At 40.1% G+C, this 18,544-nt stretch overlaps 1 protein-coding gene across 6 annotated transcripts in view; it reads left to right on the top strand.

Annotated features, from left to right (window-relative positions):
• The window catches only part of itga11a (integrin, alpha 11a), a 57,261-nt gene extending 41,014 nt beyond the window's left edge, over positions 1 to 16,247 (top strand). For 5 of the 6 annotated variants that reach the window (XM_026162744.1, XM_026162768.1, XM_026162732.1 and 2 more), the window contains 16 exons: positions 311 to 441; positions 604 to 770; positions 2,554 to 2,693; positions 2,934 to 3,044; positions 3,393 to 3,478; positions 3,596 to 3,806; positions 3,967 to 4,065; positions 7,911 to 7,987; positions 8,160 to 8,243; positions 8,479 to 8,569; positions 8,655 to 8,768; positions 9,881 to 9,964; positions 10,067 to 10,177; positions 10,309 to 10,404; positions 11,071 to 11,184; positions 14,944 to 16,247. In XM_026162744.1, the coding sequence (XP_026018529.1) occupies positions 311 to 441; positions 604 to 770; positions 2,554 to 2,693; positions 2,934 to 3,044; positions 3,393 to 3,478; positions 3,596 to 3,806; positions 3,967 to 4,065; positions 7,911 to 7,987; positions 8,160 to 8,243; positions 8,479 to 8,569; positions 8,655 to 8,768; positions 9,881 to 9,964; positions 10,067 to 10,177; positions 10,309 to 10,404; positions 11,071 to 11,184; positions 14,944 to 15,021 (1,794 nt within the window). In that variant the 3' untranslated portion in view covers positions 15,022 to 16,247. Of the gene's footprint in view, positions 1 to 310; positions 442 to 603; positions 771 to 2,553; positions 2,694 to 2,933; positions 3,045 to 3,392; positions 3,479 to 3,595; positions 3,807 to 3,966; positions 4,066 to 7,910; positions 7,988 to 8,159; positions 8,244 to 8,478; positions 8,570 to 8,654; positions 8,769 to 9,880; positions 9,965 to 10,066; positions 10,178 to 10,308; positions 10,405 to 11,070; positions 11,185 to 12,963; positions 13,183 to 14,943 lie in introns of all 6 variants that reach the window. The other variant, XR_003271974.1, reaches the window with a different exon arrangement.
• The last annotated feature ends 2,297 nt before the right edge of the window (positions 16,248 to 18,544 follow it).

Here is an 18,544-nt window from a genome sequence, read left to right as displayed (position 1 = left end):
AACTTTCCATTAGAAAACAGGTAAAAGCCTGTTTTTAGAGTCAGTGTTTGGTTTGTCTGTTTAGAGATGCTGTAGAAAAAATGGCAGTAACATAGAAGACTCCATGGAAGAGGACTGTTTGTTTTGTAGGTAACAAAGACAATATTTGCAGGAAATATTCACTCTAATAAAAACCCAACCCCTCAAACACTGGAGCTTTGCAAAAAGTTTGTTTTCATTTGCAAAATCGTATATATGAGTGCACTGAATTTTAAGCAGATTATTGTAAGCATTGATTGTTGTCACTGTGAACCGTCTGTGTTTGTTTTAGAGAATAGCAGCTGCAGATTTGGCTCCTGGCCTGCAGTACTTTGGCCGTAGCATCCATGGCGTAATGGACATGAACGATGATGGTTTAGTGGACCTGGCTGTAGGTTCCCTCGGTGCTGCTGTTCTACTTTGGTCAGTATTTTAAAAATAAATAAATAAATAAAATAGACATTGTAGTTATTCCTATAAATTTATTTTGGCAATTAATTGAAAGATTTTCATGATCCTTGGTTTTGCATTTTAACTGCAATTTTTAAAAGTCTGTCATCTGTCACGCCCTCTATGCCCTCACAGGTCCCAGAGCGTTGTTCGTATTTATACCACTGTGAGGTTTGAGCCCAGTAAGATCAACATCTTTGTGAAAGACTGCCAGAGAGGTGGCAAAGACGTGACCTGCATGTCAGCCATTGTATGTTTCAACATCACAGCCAGGACAGCCATTTCTCCCACACAGGAAATTGGTAAGCCAGCAAAAATAATCCACTGCAAAGTTCTCTAGTTCTTCCACATGACAAGATTGGCACTTGGCAAGGTGAATAAAACTACTTATTACCCAGCCGAGAATACTGACAGGTTACAAAAAAGATTTATGAAAGACAAAAACACAAACTTGTTTCACAGTAGAGCGCTCAGTTTTAGATTTTGAGACAAAAAAGACGTATACGTTAGTGGCTCTGGATATTATCACGTCATTATCAAATCATTTTTTCTGATGTATTTGAACAGTATTCATGTATATTTTGGACCCATAGTTACTTAATAGTTCAGCAATGTGGATATTTGTTCAAGACAAGATGAAATATAACTGGTTTCAAGTGAAAAAAGGCAATTCATGTATGCATATATTTATATATCTTTCATGTCCTTGCTTCAATGCACTTTTCAGCATATGGCTGCCCATAAAAACTCTGACGACTCCTTTTACTTTTAATGGTGCCAAAGTAAAATGTTTCTTTTCTAGCATAAGAGGTTCTGATCTCACTGTTGTTTCTCTGCCAAAGCTAATGTTGCTGCCTTCAAAAAAACCACCGTGTCTGAGCCACTGTGGCGCTATCAAATGTTCCTTTTCGTGCGCGAGCACTGTTAGGAATGCATCTGGAAGTTTATCTCTGCTCGGCTGCATTCGGCTTCCTCAAAATAGAGAGATTTGTTTGATGGTGGTGAAAGGTCCCAGATAACTCAAGTCTGCAAAAATGTGCTGTGCCACCAAAAGCAACCCACATGCATTTAAGTGCAGCGTTTTTTTCAGCTCGCAGTTTGTTTTAATAGCTATCATGACGGGGTCCAGTTTCACAGTGAAGCAGGGCTCAGTGGCGGAGGAAGGAGAGGTGTAGTGGAGCATGTTCTGAGTTAACCTCTTGACCCCGTGGCATCTTTATCATATCTATCATATGTGCCAAAACAGAGGAGAGGAGGAACAGAGGGAGGTAACTTACCCTTCATGGTTGCATACAGTGGAACACGTTTATTTAATTTTCCTTTCATTGTCGTGTCTGGGTAGTAATGGATGGCAGATGTGCTGCTGTTTGTGAAATCTCTGTGGTCTGTTGCATAAAATGGTTCTTTTTTTCAGCCATTCATTTTTATGCAAATATCTATTTAGAGTGTCTTATAGCGAGCTCTTTAAACAGACAGGCTGACTTACTGCGTACTGCGTTGCTATGTATCTCAACACTTTTTCAGAGTGGAAAAGTACAAGTTAAAGACTGAGGATGAAAAATTGCTTTGGAACTTGCAGTTCTCCTCATCTAAAGAGGAAAAACTTTTACTGGTAATTGCGATGTGGTGAAAGGGACAGAAAAAGTTCCAAATGTCATATCCGTTATCTGCACGGATCTTTTTTGCGTAACATATTAAGATCTCTGCAGCTCTTTCAGCTTCTCTAGCTGACCTCAAACATAACACATGCATGAGTTTAGCCTTGGTAGATTTTTCCTCATGCCATGAAAGCCTCTGAAACAATCCGGTTTGGAAATGAGTCAGTACTGAGGCCAAAGGGTTTGGATTCTTATATGTGTTGGTCACACATGTAGCGTATGTTAGGAGCCAAGCTGATATTGCATTGCAGTGCTACAATGATGTCATTTACCATCTCCTTTTGCTGCCATTTATCAATTACTCTGTACTAACATAACTTACTAACATAAGTAAGAACAGAAGCGTGTCTGTCTTAAAAACACAAACAGCATTTTTCACGGTTTCATATTGAAATGTAATATCTTAATTCTTCCTACAACCCACTAGGGATCAAGTACAATGTCTCTATCGCGGAGAAACGTTACAATCCTCGGGCGATGTTGGATAACCCGAATAAGATGCAGCCTCAAAACTTGACCCTCCTTCCGGGAGAAGAGACCTGCGAACACATCTACTTTTACGTCATGGTGAGATTCAGTTTTAATGTTATTTTGGTTGCTTTTCTTCTTACAAATCATTTCATAATCAAAACAGTTCTGGCAGAATTGCTCAGAAAATATCACTATGGCTATTAGTCACTGGCTAAAATCTAAAACATACATCTATAGACTTGTTTAAAGCAAAACAGATATTTGAGTGTCACAGACAAAGTGTCATAATACAGAAAATCTGCTGGTTAATTTCTGAAAATAACATTTTTACATTAGGAAACAACAGACTACGCCAGACCCATAGTGTTCACTGTACAAGTGGCACTACAAGATCCAGAAAACGCACCAGTTCTAGATGACAGCTGGCCTACTGTGGTGAAGACTGAGGTAAGAGACAATCTGGCAATGTCCTATATTTCAACATGCTGCTCAGCTACACAGCTACATAGCTATTAGCTTTGCATAATGCATAGTTCAAAGAGGTTTGGACAGCAGGTGGATGAGGCTTTTCAGAGCTGTATGCCTGTAAAGAAAAATATCTCCCACCAAGTAGTTTGAGCAGTAGATGTTTAACACATATACTGACCTCAATATTTAGATAATTTGGCCATGATTAATATGAGCCTCCTGAGAAAGAGAATACAACAGAAAACAAGGAAAATCAATCATCATCTGGGTGAAATATGAAGCAGCAGTAGTTCCTTTGATGTAAAAAGATCTTGTCTCTTTGGTAAGCTGCCCTTTTGGAACGGCTGTGACGAAGACGATCGCTGCATCCCTGACCTGGCGCTGCAGAGCATGAATGACCTGATGACTCCAAAGTAGGTATACGCATATTCATCACCATGCCTACAGTCGCACAGTGGGACAAATTTTATTTGCACACTCGCAACGAGTAAATAAATAATGCGATATCTTCCTTCCTCGCTGCTTCCCAGACAGTTCTGTGCACAGTCCGTACAGTCTCGTGGTGCTTTCTGTCGCCGTCAAAGTGAAGGGGAGATGGAGGGATCTCTCAGGGTGCTAGAGGCAACCAGGCGGAGGATGGTGGTGGATGTTCGGCTGGAGAACAAAGGAGAGAACGCATACAACGCTCGCCTCAACATCACCTACACACCCAATCTGCACTTTTCTAGCCTCATTGTCAAGGTGTGTTATCATGACCTTAAACTCTTCATGTGGTTTATCAGGACAGATGTTCTCAAATAGCCTAAAAGGTCTATGTTACTCCAAAGAGTCCGAGGTTTAACCATCAGGTAAGGCGAAATAAATTCTACATTTATGACTAGCAGTGACATTTTTCATTCAGGACAACTCGGACATCAAAATAGAGTGCTACAGTCAGGACAAACTGAGGAACGAGAAGCTCTGCAATGTCAGCGCACCCTTCATGAGGGCCAAAACACAGGTGAGTTAACCATGTTTCTTCACGTAATTCATATGTGTCGTTGTGATTTTTTAATAAGATAAGATAAGGCTTATTGTCATTGGCAGCAAAAGGATAAATTGGGTTCATTTCCATCGGAGAGTTAACTAAAAAACATCTCAGGTTGAAAAGCTGTAACTTTATTACACTATAATGTTTTAGGTGTTTTTGAAGAGGTGTCTGGAAAAGCATAAAGCTGATGCAGCCCAGTGAAATTCATCCGTATGCCAGTTTTTGTACCGATTCCCAAATAAGATTAGTTGGTGCCACTGGAGAAAATTGATGCGAAACACCAGTATAAAGTAATTCATCATTCAAGAAGAAACTAAAGTCTTGCTCCTCGTCTGGGTTCTGATTTCAGGATTTAGAAATCTGAGAGAACTCAAACCCCTATGTCAAAACAGAAATCGGCATTAATTTTCTTTCAGTATCTCTGCCTGTGCTCATCGGGTTGTATTTGCTTAGAAGAGAAGGGGTGGAGATGCCAGATGTTGGCTCTGTATGTTCTGCCTGTTTTGCTCTTCTCCAGAGTTTTCAGCCAACTGCTGTTTTAGTATGTTTCATCCAGGCTTTTAACTCTGCCAAAACATGTTTACGAGAACAATATCATCCTCAGAAAGCACATTTATATGTAATAATAAACATAGTTCCCCAGACCTGTCCCGTATTAAACCTGAATGCGTCATTGTTCATGTATAATGCGAGCACGAAGTGCATTGGGGACCACGAACACGTGCTGCAACTTTATTGGGCACACCTGTTCCACTGCTCGTTAATGCAAATATGTGAGCAACCTGTAAAGTGGCAGCAGCTCAGTTAACAAATATCAAATACACCAACTTAACATGCTAATGTTTCAGCCCTGTACCCTTCATCATATCATATTGCATATATTCATCAGTGCTCTGATGAATGCCACAAGCCTGAAACATTAACACAACTGTTGGCATGGACTTTGAATGTGACATGTCTGATGTTGTTAGGGGGGCTGGTCCTGAGTACTTCAGAAACTGCTGATCTAATGGGATTTTCCCACACAGCCATCTCTAGGGTTTGCAGAGAAAAAGAGAAAATATGTGTCAGCCAGCAGCAGTTCTCAGGGTGAAAATCCATGTTGATGACAGAGGTCAGAGGACAAAGGCTTGTATAAACACTACAGAAACTCAAACAACCACTTGTTATAATCGATGTATGGAGAAGAGCATCTCTGCATGCACAACACCTTGAACAGACGAACAGCAGAAGACCACACGCTGCGCGCCACCCCTGTCAGCTAAGAACACCAAGTGGATGCCACAACTCACACAGGCTCAACAAAACTGGGCAGTAGGAGATTGGGAAAATATTGCCTGGTCTTTTTTCTGCTGCAACATTCAGATGGTTGACTCAGAATTTGGTCGAAACAACTTGAAAACATGAATCTATCCTTTGTATCAGCAAGTTCACTGCACTTAAGTGGCCTCCACAGCACCTTTGGGATGTGCTGGAACGGGAGATTCTCATCTTAAATGTGCTTGTTTACCTACATGATTATCCACCCACCGAATCCAACTGAAAAGCAAAGCAGCAGGGATAGTACCTGGATCAAAGTACCTGGACTACTTTGACATCATGTTGTATTTTTATATGTAAAGAATGAAATTCCACAATGTAAGAAAGAGGGCGCATTGTCATTTGGAGGAAATCATACCAGTGTTATGGAAAGAAAGTGCAATATGGAGATTCTAGGACACCATTCATAGCTTATCCGTTGTCGTCACTCATGATGACAGTGACTTCTCGTGTCTCGTGTTGGAACAGCTACTCGTGTCTTAAAGGTTAAAGTAGCTGTCCCAAATATAGACAAACAAATCAGCCAGTCTGGACCCCTCTTCTTCTTTTCACTATAAAAACATCACATTTAATTGTTATTGCATTAGGAAGATGCATCTTAGCAACGGGGTAAACACAACAGATAAGACTTGCTCTTCTCTCAGCATTATTCAGGTGAGACTGAACGAAAGACACCGAGATGCATTTCTCCTTCCTCATCTGTTAGTGATTCTCACATTCATTTCTGCTGTACCAAGCTTTTCCACAGGCTTATAAAGTCAACAATATTTATGAGGCTGTGCACTTTCCGGGGTATTTTACAGCAAGGCATTACTTTTTATTTTTAGGAGGGTGATGTTTGTGTTGACTTTGATAGGGATGACACCGGTCGTACATCAGTAAGTGCAATTAAAAGCTGTTATCCCTTTTTTAAATGTGTTTTTCATTGACATCTGAACAATAATCTTTCAGCTTTCTATACTGAAACAAAGTCTGCTGACTAATAATGCAGGAATGAAGGACTGAAGGTGACTGAAAGAGTTCATGAAATGTCCTAACCATGTGATTATCGCAAACAATGGTGATCTCCTGGGCAACAAGTAAACCCAAATTTCTATGTAATGCTCCCAAGCAACTGAACCGAGCAGACCTGGTCACCCTTTAGAGCTCACTGAATGATTCATACCCACTCATTGACCCTAAACAGCATCCAGAGCCACAAAACTGATGTGCTCTGGTCGAGAGCCTTTTAAGAATGTGGCACAGAGTTAAACAAGGCTGATTGTACACCAGTGCCACTGCCAAGCCAGCCTAAACCACCGTAGAGCTGAAGGAAAGTGGGAACTTCAGTGCAAGCTTTTTAAATTAGCCAGTTATCACGCTTGTTTGGATCTTACCAGGTGATTCTGACCCGTGTAAAACAAGTTTGTTCAGTAAACTTTACAACCAACAGCGACAAGACGTCTAAAAATCGATTCCTTTTGCACGTGATCGTGGAAGCAAATGTGTTTTTAGGTTTTGTGGGTGTATGCAGAGAGAAGGGTTCTAGTTACTAGCGGTTTGACGACTGACAACGAATGTGGCCTAAGGAGGCGGACAGGCTGAAGAAACACAGAGGAGGAAGAGGAGAAACATGCACTGTTTGAATTTCTGTGTTCAGCTATGCAGATGCACGAACATTCTCCAACCATGGACAATCACGCCCTCAAAACCCAGAACAACTGTGTGTGTGCATGTGTGTGTGCACGTGTGCGCGTGTCTGGATTCCTATGTTTGTGTTTCATCCAGCCATCCTTCTCAAGAAACAGTGGGCTGAAGTCAAGGTTAACCATTCTTCACCAGGATATGCGATAGGACTAACAAAGGAGGACCGGGATCATTTTCCACATCTGGGACAAGATGATACGCAACGAGATCATTATATTTGTGCTAAATCTGTGGTTGCTTTGAGAATGAGTCTATCTATATGGAAGAGGGAAGGAGGAAACCTCGTTATGCATTCCAGTCTGGTCAGACTGGATCCTTCATGATTTCATTACACCATGGAGGACTGTAAACAATGCTCAGCTAAACTCTGCTCTCCTAGATCGGCATTCTTCTGCCAATCAAGCCTCCTTTGCAGACTTGGGTTCCAATTTTGATACATACCCATTCCTCTTTCTGGCTGTCTCCTTTTTACTGCTCTGCTTTTATTTTGCCCTGAATCTGGCTTCCACTGGAAGTTTTGAGTGAGTGAATGTGTGTGTATGTAGTGGACATAGTCTTCAACTGAGGGGAAATTCCCAGGCTCTCTTTAAGCAGCAACAACTGTGCAAGCAGCTGCCTGGGGTCAAAGCCCAGGAATTATAGTAGGTTATTGCGGACTTGACTTCTTTTGTGTCCTTTATTCTAGGAATGCTATATAGCATAGCATCTGGAGTACTTTAGAGTTTTGTTAAAGCAAGATGAAATATAATTTAGGAAAAGCAATAAATGGGTAGTGTGTGCTTCTAATCTTTACTTCCTCTTCTTTGTAGGTAACATTTCGCCTGGAGTTCGAATTCAGTCGCACTACCTTCCTTGACCATCTCCGGGTTATCCTGGAGGCCAGCAGGTATGGACATCACTTTATATCTATTGGCATCCCAATTACTTTTTGCTTTGCATGTAGACAAATGTTCTGTGTTTTAATGATCAACAAAGATATTTAAAAAATAATACAAGGATAAGCGTCTCGCTGTAAGATCATCACTTCTATTTGTGGAATATTTTTGTCTTTTCAACAGTGACGGTGAAGAAAATAGCAAAGCCGATAATTTCAATGATATCTATTACTCGCTGAAGTACGAGGCAGACCTTCTCTTCACCAGGTTAGTCAGCTTTCGGGGGGTGGGTGTTGTTGTTGTTGTTTTGTTTTTTACCAAACAATACAAGCGAGGAATTTAGAAGTGCAGTGGGCTACAACAAACTGTGTTGGCATAATCTGGAAGATACTGAATGTAACTGTGGGGGAAATTAGTCGCTAGTTGTGCAGCCGGAATGGGAACTTTATGTTAATTGTTTGCTTGTTTATTTATTTACTTTTTTCTTTATTTGCTTTGACAGGGATTCTAATCCGACTCGATATGAAATCAAACCAGAGCTGTCACTGGAGGAGCCAGGCATCATCGGTCCTCCTTTCAACTTCACCTTCCAAGTGAGACCAGTTCTATCACCACCATGAGCTTAATTCAAAGTACAGCTTGGAAATAGTTTACACGATTCCCCCTGTTGTGCCTTAGATCCAGAATCTTGGATACTTTCCGGTAAAGGATTTGCAGCTAAACATCGAGATCCCAGAAATGACAAAAAACGGCAACCAGCTCCTTCAGATATCCGACTTCCATATTAACCAGGTGTGTGCAGAGCTTCAAACTGTCTATCAGTTAATACAAAAACAGAACATGAGGGACATGTGGCAGATTTTTTTATATTATAGCACTCCATGGTGTGATAACAGACGCTTACAGTGGCTAATATTAACACGCTGCATAAAAGATGCCTTGCAGACAATTAGCAGCGTAATTGTTAGAGTGGCTAGGACTAAATCATTTGTTACTCTAAGCTTTGACATAATGTAATCAGTGAGATTTTGGCACTTTGGAGCTGACGAGCTGCCACTTGGGTTTCAGTTAGTTTCCTTTCCACCTATGCTGCTTTTTTACTTTTTTGCATTTACCCTGTATCGTCAGTTGGTACTTGCGATTGTTCTGCTAAAACTCACATAAATATCAGCGGTAAATAACAACAGAAGAGCAGTGGTGGTATTGCTACTGTTTAGGGGAAAGATTGTTTGGTTTGACCTGAGCAGACCTGTTCTACTATTGAAGTTCATCATTTCTGGAAAGTTTTTCTGGAATAATACAGATTCACAGGTCTTCTTAAAATTTTGGACAAGGTCAGCATGCTGAAACTCTTAACATGTTCGAGTCTGGAGGTTCAGCCTCTGATGTTTTTAATTGGGAATGAGAGGGGCAGCTCAGGTTGAGCCATTTGGGGATAAAGTAATAGAGGCAAGGCTGAGAGGGTTGGGACATATACAGATGAGGGAGGGTGGATATGTTGGACAAAGGATGATGAAGATGGAGCTGCCAGGCAGGAAGAAAAGAGGAAGACCAGAGAGAAGATTAAATGATGTAGCGAAGGAGGACATGCAGATTGTTGGTGTGACAGAGGAGGATGTGGGGACAGGGTGAGATGAAGCTGTGGACTCCCCTAAAGGGAGCAGCCAAAAGAAGAAGGACAGAGTCAGCTCGACAGACTAACCTCAGCTACACAGCGTCCAAACCTAATCACATATTATCAGTGCATTACATTTACTTTACATTAATTGCTGAACAATAATCATTCTTTTTAGTAACATGATCTAATAAGCTCCAGCTTATCAGCATATTATTTCACTGCTTTTCTGGAAACATAACATTTTACTGCACTAAGAGGAATTTCTTACCCCCATGTCGCACCTCAGAGAGATGGTACGCACTGTTTACCACCTCAGCATGTGGCACAGAGCAGGGCATCACCTGAAGACCTGTCACGCTTCTCCAGCTTGGTAAAGTCAATAAAACCTATCAAATTCTTTCCCAGATAAAAGTTTAATTCTCAACTTATTTTCTTAACTTTTTTTTTTTTTTCGATCTGCTTCTTCCCACAGAACCGATCCAACACACTAACTCTTCCAATTCAATGCACAGTCAATGTGGCTTACTACAGAGACGCTGCCTTTAGAATCACTGGAGCACTTAGAATAGATACTTTACACGCGGTGAGCTTAAACCTCATCAATGGCTGCATGAATTATTATTTATCACTTTTTACAAAACTTTGGCTCTGCAGTGCTTGTAGCTGTGTCATCTGTTCGTTAAATGCGCCTGCTTGTTTTGATTTCCTCTCCAGCTGAAGTTTAAAATCCTGGAATTGGTGACCAGTGCATCAGTGGAGCTCCCCTCCTCCAGCCCCATGTTTTTACATGAAGAGAGGCCTGTCAGACATGTGAGTCGGCAACAACCAGTGCTCTAAATTGCTTCTGTCCTCGTCTGGATTTTATTCTTACCATGTGCCCGGTTCTCGAGATCAGCTGTTAAAATTTCTTTCAGTGGACTTTAAGTATTCAAATAGCGTCTCGTATGTGATGTTACCATTCATGGAAAACTAAGAAGAAGAAAAAAACAAATTTTCCATCAAGCACCTCTTTTTATTAAAAAATGAAAAGAAAACAAAGTTTCTGCTTCAGCTGCGCTCATGAGCACAGAACTGAAACAGGGAATAATCACACTGTAAATGTTAGTATTGGAGCACTCATGGCTGTGTGGTGCTTAGGGACCGAAAGGACCAGCGGCACAACATGTATGAGTCAGGACTCAAACACTAATCTGTGCTGCCATCTATTGGTCATTAAAACTGTCAGACTCTATTATCTTGTTTTTTTTTTAAAGAGACTGTATTTGTGGAAGTAAAAGGTGAATGGATGTACTTGATCGGTCTGTGAAAACGCTTTTTTATCAAAATTCATGAATTGTCGTTATGCTATTCTGCAAAAATCATATTTATTTAAAGCTATATATTTAAGCCAAAAATACCATTTATCACTGCCTGTGTGTACAATTCAGCCTGCGTGCTTAAGAGAAAACAAATTTTATGTGTTGTCATGTCCAACAGATAATACTAGAGATCAGGAAGGAGGGAGATTACAGAATTCCTACTTGGATTATCGTTGGAAGCACGCTGGGAGGACTCTTATTGTTAGCCCTGCTCAGCCTCGCTCTATGGAAAGTAAGTTACGTCGTGCAGTTTTTTAGTTAGCTGACTAACAGCCATTGAGTTATTAGAGGTATTTATCTAAATACCCACTTTTAGTCACTGACGAGTGACAATTTGGGGGGAGCTGTAGCATGTGATTCCCAGCATTTTCATGAGGATAATGGTTTTCCCATCCTGGAAAAAAAAACCACACCCTCTGGGGTTAAAATGTTTCCTTAAAGCACAAAGCCCCACAAACAGTTGATACTGTTCATCTGGATGTAACGTTTTAAGTGGGAGAAATATTTTGTCACTTATCCATGTGACTTCTTCAGTTTCCCCAACCTTATAAACAGTACATGTGCACAGTAACTGAAACTAGCACCACTGGCGAACAATGAGCTGTCAGTTTCTTCATTAATATGCAAATTGCCATGACTGTTTACAAGGTTGGTCGAAACCTGCAGTCAGCTCATTTTTCTACTACCTCATCTGTAAATGTGAGCTATGGTCAGATGGTTATTGTAGTGTAGGTTTAGACTGCCATCATGTGGCTGAGAATAAGATATTGTCTTTAAATAAGAGTCTGACAGAAATGCCATAGTTATGTACCAAAACTGTGTAAAATGCCAGATTCTTCCATTTCTTGACTCTTGTCTGCATGTTTTCTATTTTATTTCATATTCCTGTAGAAATAATGAAGCGGCTGTTTTATATCCATTACCTGGATCCTTTACTGTCAAGTAAAGGTCAAGCCAGCAATAAAGGCAGCCTCATATTTATGCTCAACACAGGATGCATTGACAGAAATGAAGAATCTGTCTGAATATGTGGAGCTGCGCTTTTTGTTTTGCGTGTATGTGTGTGTGAGCGTGTATTCATATCTTTGTGGGGACCAAAAATCCTGATCCCCTCAAGTTTGAAGGCATATTTTGAGACTCAAAATGACGGTAAGGGTCAGGGATCCATTTTTCTTGGTTAGGGTAAGAGGCTAGAGAAAACATAATGCCAGTTAGATGTCCCCACAACATATGAATACCCAACGTGTGTATGTGTGTGATTGGGGGAGGGGGTTTACTGGCTGAAATGCTTACATTTACAAGAAGCTGCTAGTCTCCCATCATATATTACAAAACTGTTTAAAAGCACGTCCTTATTTTAATTTTGTGGTATTTCTACACACAAGAAAATCATCAATCTAGCACCAGCGTCAGTGCTTATATTAATATAATTAAATAGTCATCTTTTACACAAGATCTCCTGATGTATTGTTTTATGGGGAAAAGGGTCAGTCAGTTTGAACCGAAGCATCTGCCTCATGTTTCTGTATCATATTAAAGTGTAAAAATGGATTGTGTGTTATTTATTTAGGTTTTTCAGGGGGAAGAAAAATGCCACTGATGATGCAGAAATTTTAAAAAAATCACAAAATCACATGTATTAAATATGATCCACTAGATGTTAAAAAGCTAAATGATATTTAGTGATAGTCACCATGAGCAGATATCTAAAGGATCTGATGAACTGTCATGATATTTGGGCAGGCTAGCTGGGGATTCCAGTACACACACACACACACAGACATTGACTGGATTTATCAGCATTGTGGTTTTAATCTTCCCCAGTATATTCCTGACCTCAAACATACCCCGAGGGATACAGACTGGACCTTGTTTCATGTGCCTCTATATTTGGTTAGCTCCAGCATCTTAGCTGCTGATAAATTTTCTGCCTCTAATTTATTTACATCCACTTATAACAATGTTGAGCTCTCACTGAATCATTTTAACCATAACTGTCTTTCTATTTTAGATAAGTCTGTCCTGTTTGACTGAGATTAGCTCCTGAAACTCTTCTCCTTGGATAAATGACGGCATTAAAGCGTTCTTGTTGAAAAAAATGAGCACTTGTGGAGATCAAGTCATCTACGCATTCATCTCCTTCATTTAAAGGATCTTTCAGTGTCTTTTAACACTTCGGGGAGAGATGCGAGGGCTGCTGATTTTTCAAACCTGGTTTCAAAGAGCAGAGGTAATCCTGTGATGGTATTCAACACTGTATTAGTGAAATTGGTATTCCTGCACCACCTGCTGTGCCTGTTTTAACAAATGAATCTCAAAATTCACATTTATTGCTAAGATTTTAGAAAAGGCTGTGCCTAAGCAGCTTACAGCTGTCTTGGACAAATACAGCAGCCTTGATCATTTCCAGAGCTCATTCCACACAAACAGCTCTTCTGGGAGTCTCCAGAGACATCTTGATGTGAAGTGACACAGGATAATCTTCTGGACTTGACTTGATCTTTGGCTTTAATACTGTTGATCATCGCGTTGAGATTGACAGGCTGAGACACTGTGTGGGTGTATCGAGGTCTGCTTTGGAGTGGTCTCTTCAAATCTGTCTGAAAGATCCTTATCTGTGGCTGCTTCTAATTTCAGTTCATCTTCCACTTCTCTTGCTTACTGTGTAGCACACTGGTGGGCCTGTACTGTTTCTGTTGTATCTGCTCCTTCTTCAGCACGTTTTCAGCACTTTTAAGGACATTTCTTATCATTGCCGTGCAGACGATTTTCAGTCATATATCTTTTAAGCCCCGAGATGTTTCTAACCTGCACATCTTGCATCTAGAATCTATTAAAACTTGGATGGCTGACATTTTTCTCCAATTTAACGAAGAGAAAACAGAAGTTTGTGCCCCTGACAGATTTGTGCCTACGGTAATGGAAACCCCAGGTACCTTTGCTACATTTTCTACTTTGAAAGTGTAACTTGTGACTCAGCCTTCACTTTGGATGCTCGCGTTTAATCACCGTTTCGCTCTTGCTGTTGTCACTTAAGAAATATTTCCAAGTTGAGTTCCATCGTGTCACACTTTGAATTGGAAATTGTTATTGGGACCTTCACGTCTGGATTATCGCATTCACCTTGTTCACTTGTCTTAACAAAACCTCCTTTGGAACGTCTGCAGGTTGTTCAGAATGCTGCTGCGAGGCTTCTGACTAAAGTCTACCAAGTGCTCATGTGTCACACGGTTGGTAATTCGGTTGCACTGGATCCCCATTAATGTCACTTTAAGATTCTGATGTTGACCTTTAGAGCTCTGCATGGGCAAGCAGCATACACCACCACCCAATGTGATGTTTGTGTATTGTATGTACGGTCGGCAAGGTCTGCCATCTCGGTTGTGGGCAAAAGACCTGCAACTGACAAATAAAGGCTATCTCATCTCATCTCATCTCATCTCATCATCTCAATAGTGAAGTTTTGTGTCCATATATTCTGCGTTCCTGAGGTCACATGATCACAACCTGCTGGTTTTATGCAAGACTGAGAACTAAAGGAAACAGAGTTTTTGTGGTCCACAGACTCCAGAGCTCTCTACATTCTTGTTGTGAATCACTTTATGATATTTTTCTTGAAAGCTGGTCAATAAATAAAATTTTACTTACTTTTATCCTTAGGGGGTGATGACTAATAACCTCGTCTACTGACTTTACATCTACAGTTTGGTGCCACATGGGTAACATGCTATTTTGAGATTAGGAACATAGTCAGCATTTTACATGGTGACTACGTCAGTATGTCAGCATTAAAATTGTGGCCTCACAGATCTGCAAGCACAGCCGCACACTCTGAAACTTCTTAGCTTTTTCTTAAGTTTGCATAAATTTTACATTTGCAGTCACAAGGAAGTGATGCAATCTGTGTGCTGCACAGTGCCCGCAATATTTGTAGCACATTTGTGTTTGCAGCATTACTTCTTATCTAACTTATCTCTGCTCTCCCACCCAGCTTGGATTTTTCCAAAGGCAAAAGAGAAAAGAAGAGGATGAGCAGGAGGTCAACGGCAAAGTGGCAGAAGAGCGATAACGCAGGCTGAGGGCCCCCAGCAGACACCCTTTCCACAGGGGACCCGACACTCAGGGACCAATCCGCCTCACCCCACCTGCTCCCACCGCTGCAGTGGCACCGCGTACACAGCTCCACACGATCATTATTGCTGAAGAAAGGCTTTTTCAGTGCACTGGATCTTTCCTGCGCCACAACCCCTGACCCCCAGCAATCAGCACTGTCACACTCACTTAGCATTCCTGCACTGTTGCGACATTAGGGCCTTCTTTGTCTATGTCTTCCACTGGCCTGGATGTCATCTCTTCAGAGATCTTGGAGCTCTAATTGCGTCGGTTTCTGGCCGGAGCTCTGGTGGTTTTTCTGTCCGTTTTCTACAGAAGAATAGAGCCACTTTCAGTCGATCTGTTTCAAGATTTTCAGGCCACTATTTGCATTTGAGGCAAATGTTAGCCAGTCATTCTTTTGTCTTTTCCTGATGTGTAGGCTATTTATTTAACTCCTATGGTAAAGTACATGAAAAAAAAAACCTCAAGGGTGTTTTCCCACCCAAAAGCTACAACAAAATGTAAAGCTCTTATACTGTATATTAAAAATTCCAAGTTTAAGAAATTTTTATCTGCCATGTATTCAGTCAATTTGCATAATAATTTATGACGACAGAAAACTGAACTAAAGTCACCAGAGAACGAAGAAGATTCGTGATGTTTAACTTTTAGAGACTTTTCTTAATCTTTGGAGAAGAATCCTCTAAATGCATCATCTCTTTAAGAGTTCGTTCATTTTAAGATTAACATCCTGGGAATCATGCAGGGTGATTTTTAAAACATTTGATGCACTTTTTACTTTGTATAAAATTAACTTGAATTTTGTAAATAGTCAGTTAGCTTTTTTTATATCCTTTCAGTACTATAATGGTTTTCTGACAGTTTTCAGCGTGGTTCATGGCATTATTTTTTCTCAGTTCAGTACGTCGGCTTTGTTTCACTGAACCTGTTACAATACGAGACAGCTGCGTGCCTTTTAACATGCACTGCATCAGAGCAAAGGGTGTGCTTATAATATTAATGGGATTTTTTTTTTTTTTTTTTTTTTACATTTGAAGCAATTCTTAACAGAAATGTAAGTAAATGATAATCAGAAGCCGTAAACATGAGTCCAGTGATTGCACAATGTCTGGAGTTTTTTTCTCTTTGAAGAAGTGTGAAGACCTGTAATATGCCTACAAATAAAATGATATAGGTCTATGAGTGTCTTTTTCACAAGTATCTGAGCGCTTTCAGCTGCATAGAAACAGGCCTCAACAAGCATGAGTCACCATTTTTGAGATTCCAATTCTTCACATACAGAAAGGAAGAACAGAAGCTGGGATTAGATTAGATTAGATAGAACTTTATTAATCCCTCGGGTGGGTTCCTCTGGGAAATTCGATTTCCAAAAAAGCACAGCACCGACAGAAGTTACAGAGTTACAGAATATTATATATATATATATATATATATATATATATATATATATATATATATATAAATACAGAGACAATATAAATAAAATATACCAAGGGGATAAATAGAATAAATAGGAATAAAAAAATAAAAATACAAGTGAATTGCACATTTCAAGTATTGAGGTCTATTGCACTGTTGACTATTTACAAAAGTATTGCACAAAAGGTATTGCACAGTGAGGTGAAGAGGCACTACAGCTTAGTTTAGTTGTTCCCCCCTCCTTTGTCCTCCTGTTTCCCCTCCCTCACCCCTCCAGAGAGGAGTTAAACAGTCTGATGGCGTGTGGGACAAAGGAGTTTTTAAGTCTGTTAGTTCTTGTCTTTGGGATTGACGAATAACAGAGAGAAAAAAGTAAATAGACATCCATCTGTTCATTTTCTTCTGTTCATCCGATTCAGTGCTGCGGGAGCACTGGAGTCTATCACAGTTGTCAAAGGGCAAAAGCCAGGAAGTAGATGGCAGGGCATCAATAGACATTAAATCTTTTTTCTGAGCATCACAGTGGAAGGAATATGATCCTGACACAAGGAAAGCAAGGAAAGCCTTTACCAGCTCAAATCAAATCACTTTTATTGTCACATCACATGTGCAGGTACACTGGTACAGTACATGCCAGTGAAATTCTTGTGTGCGAGCTTCACAAGCAACAGAGTTGTGCAAAAATACAATAACATAAGAACAAGCAAATTATAAGAATGGGTAAATAAGTTATATGAATAAATATATGTACAATATAAGAGTGTATGTGCATTACTGAATGTGCATACTAAGTGTGTGTGTGTGTGTGTGTGTGTGTGTGTGTGTGTGTGTGTGTGTGTGTGTGTGTGTGTGTGTGTGTGTGTGTGTACATATTTTTACTTCTGTTACCTAAAGTAGCAATGGACAATATTTTAACCCATCACTATGAATAAGATGTAACGGTTATAGATTAATAAGAAAGACAAGTTCATTAAGTTCATCAGTACTGTGCAAAAGTCTTTAGTCGCCCCTTGCTTCTTTATATTTTACCTTCAATGAGTCAGACTTTCATTCTTTTTTTTAAGTGCTCTTAAGCAATAGTTTTTTGAAAGGCTTTCAGAGTTTTTATTTGTGATGCTGAATGGTGAATCATTCAAGCATTAAAAATGCAGCCAACACACCCAGTGTTGTGTCTACACATAGCAGACAACTCTCTGTTATGTGAACCCATTTTAAAATTGTATCTTTATGCACTTTGTTACTAGCAGCCTGTCACAAAAACATCATTTGTTCCTGTTTCTTTAGCTGAATCAGCAGAAACATGCCAAAGATAACCCATCATTTTTATTTTTGCATCAACAAGGTGATTTCCAAAGAACTATTAGCTCAAAACCTGGAATATCTCAGCATGTTGTGCAGCGTGTCCCTATATATTGAGGAAACTGGACAAGTGGAGGTGAAAAGAAGAAGTGACAGGCCTAAACAATATCTACCACAGGTGAAGAGTATCTGACAGTAAGAATTAAAAAAAAATGCAGCAAAGACCCGACACAGGGCCTGAGAGAGACATTTGACTCTCAATTGATCCATCTACTCTTCACTGAGGCCTCGTGGTCTCAGCGGACAGTAGACGGCTGTCAAAAAGCCATCATTAAGAAAGGAACAGGGGAAAAAAAGTCTCGCCTCTCCAGAGCCCGGACCTCAACAATACTTAAGCGGTGTGGGATCATCTTGACAGAGAACAGAACAAAAGGCAGCCAACATCTAAAGAAGAGCTTTGAATATCCTTCATGAAGCCTGGAGATTCCTGAAGACTACTTAAAGAAAATACTTCAGGCTGTATTGAAGAATAAAGGTGAAGATACCAAATATTGATTTTCAAAATTTTTAGAACTGTACAATCTCCATAATATATATATATATACACACATACATATACATACCCATCTACATATATATACATACATACACATACACAAAAACCTGAAATGAATGAAAGTTTACAAATCTAGTTTAGCCCAGTCTGGCTTTTGCGAAGTGTTCCAAAAAGGGGTTCCAGACAGTCAGAAAAGAGTCTT

Source organism: Astatotilapia calliptera, chromosome 1, assembly GCF_900246225.1.
Source record: "Astatotilapia calliptera chromosome 1, fAstCal1.2, whole genome shotgun sequence".
Classification (NCBI taxonomy): Eukaryota; Metazoa; Chordata; class Actinopteri; order Cichliformes; family Cichlidae; genus Astatotilapia; species Astatotilapia calliptera.
This window is presented reverse-complemented; position numbering and strand designations above follow the sequence as displayed.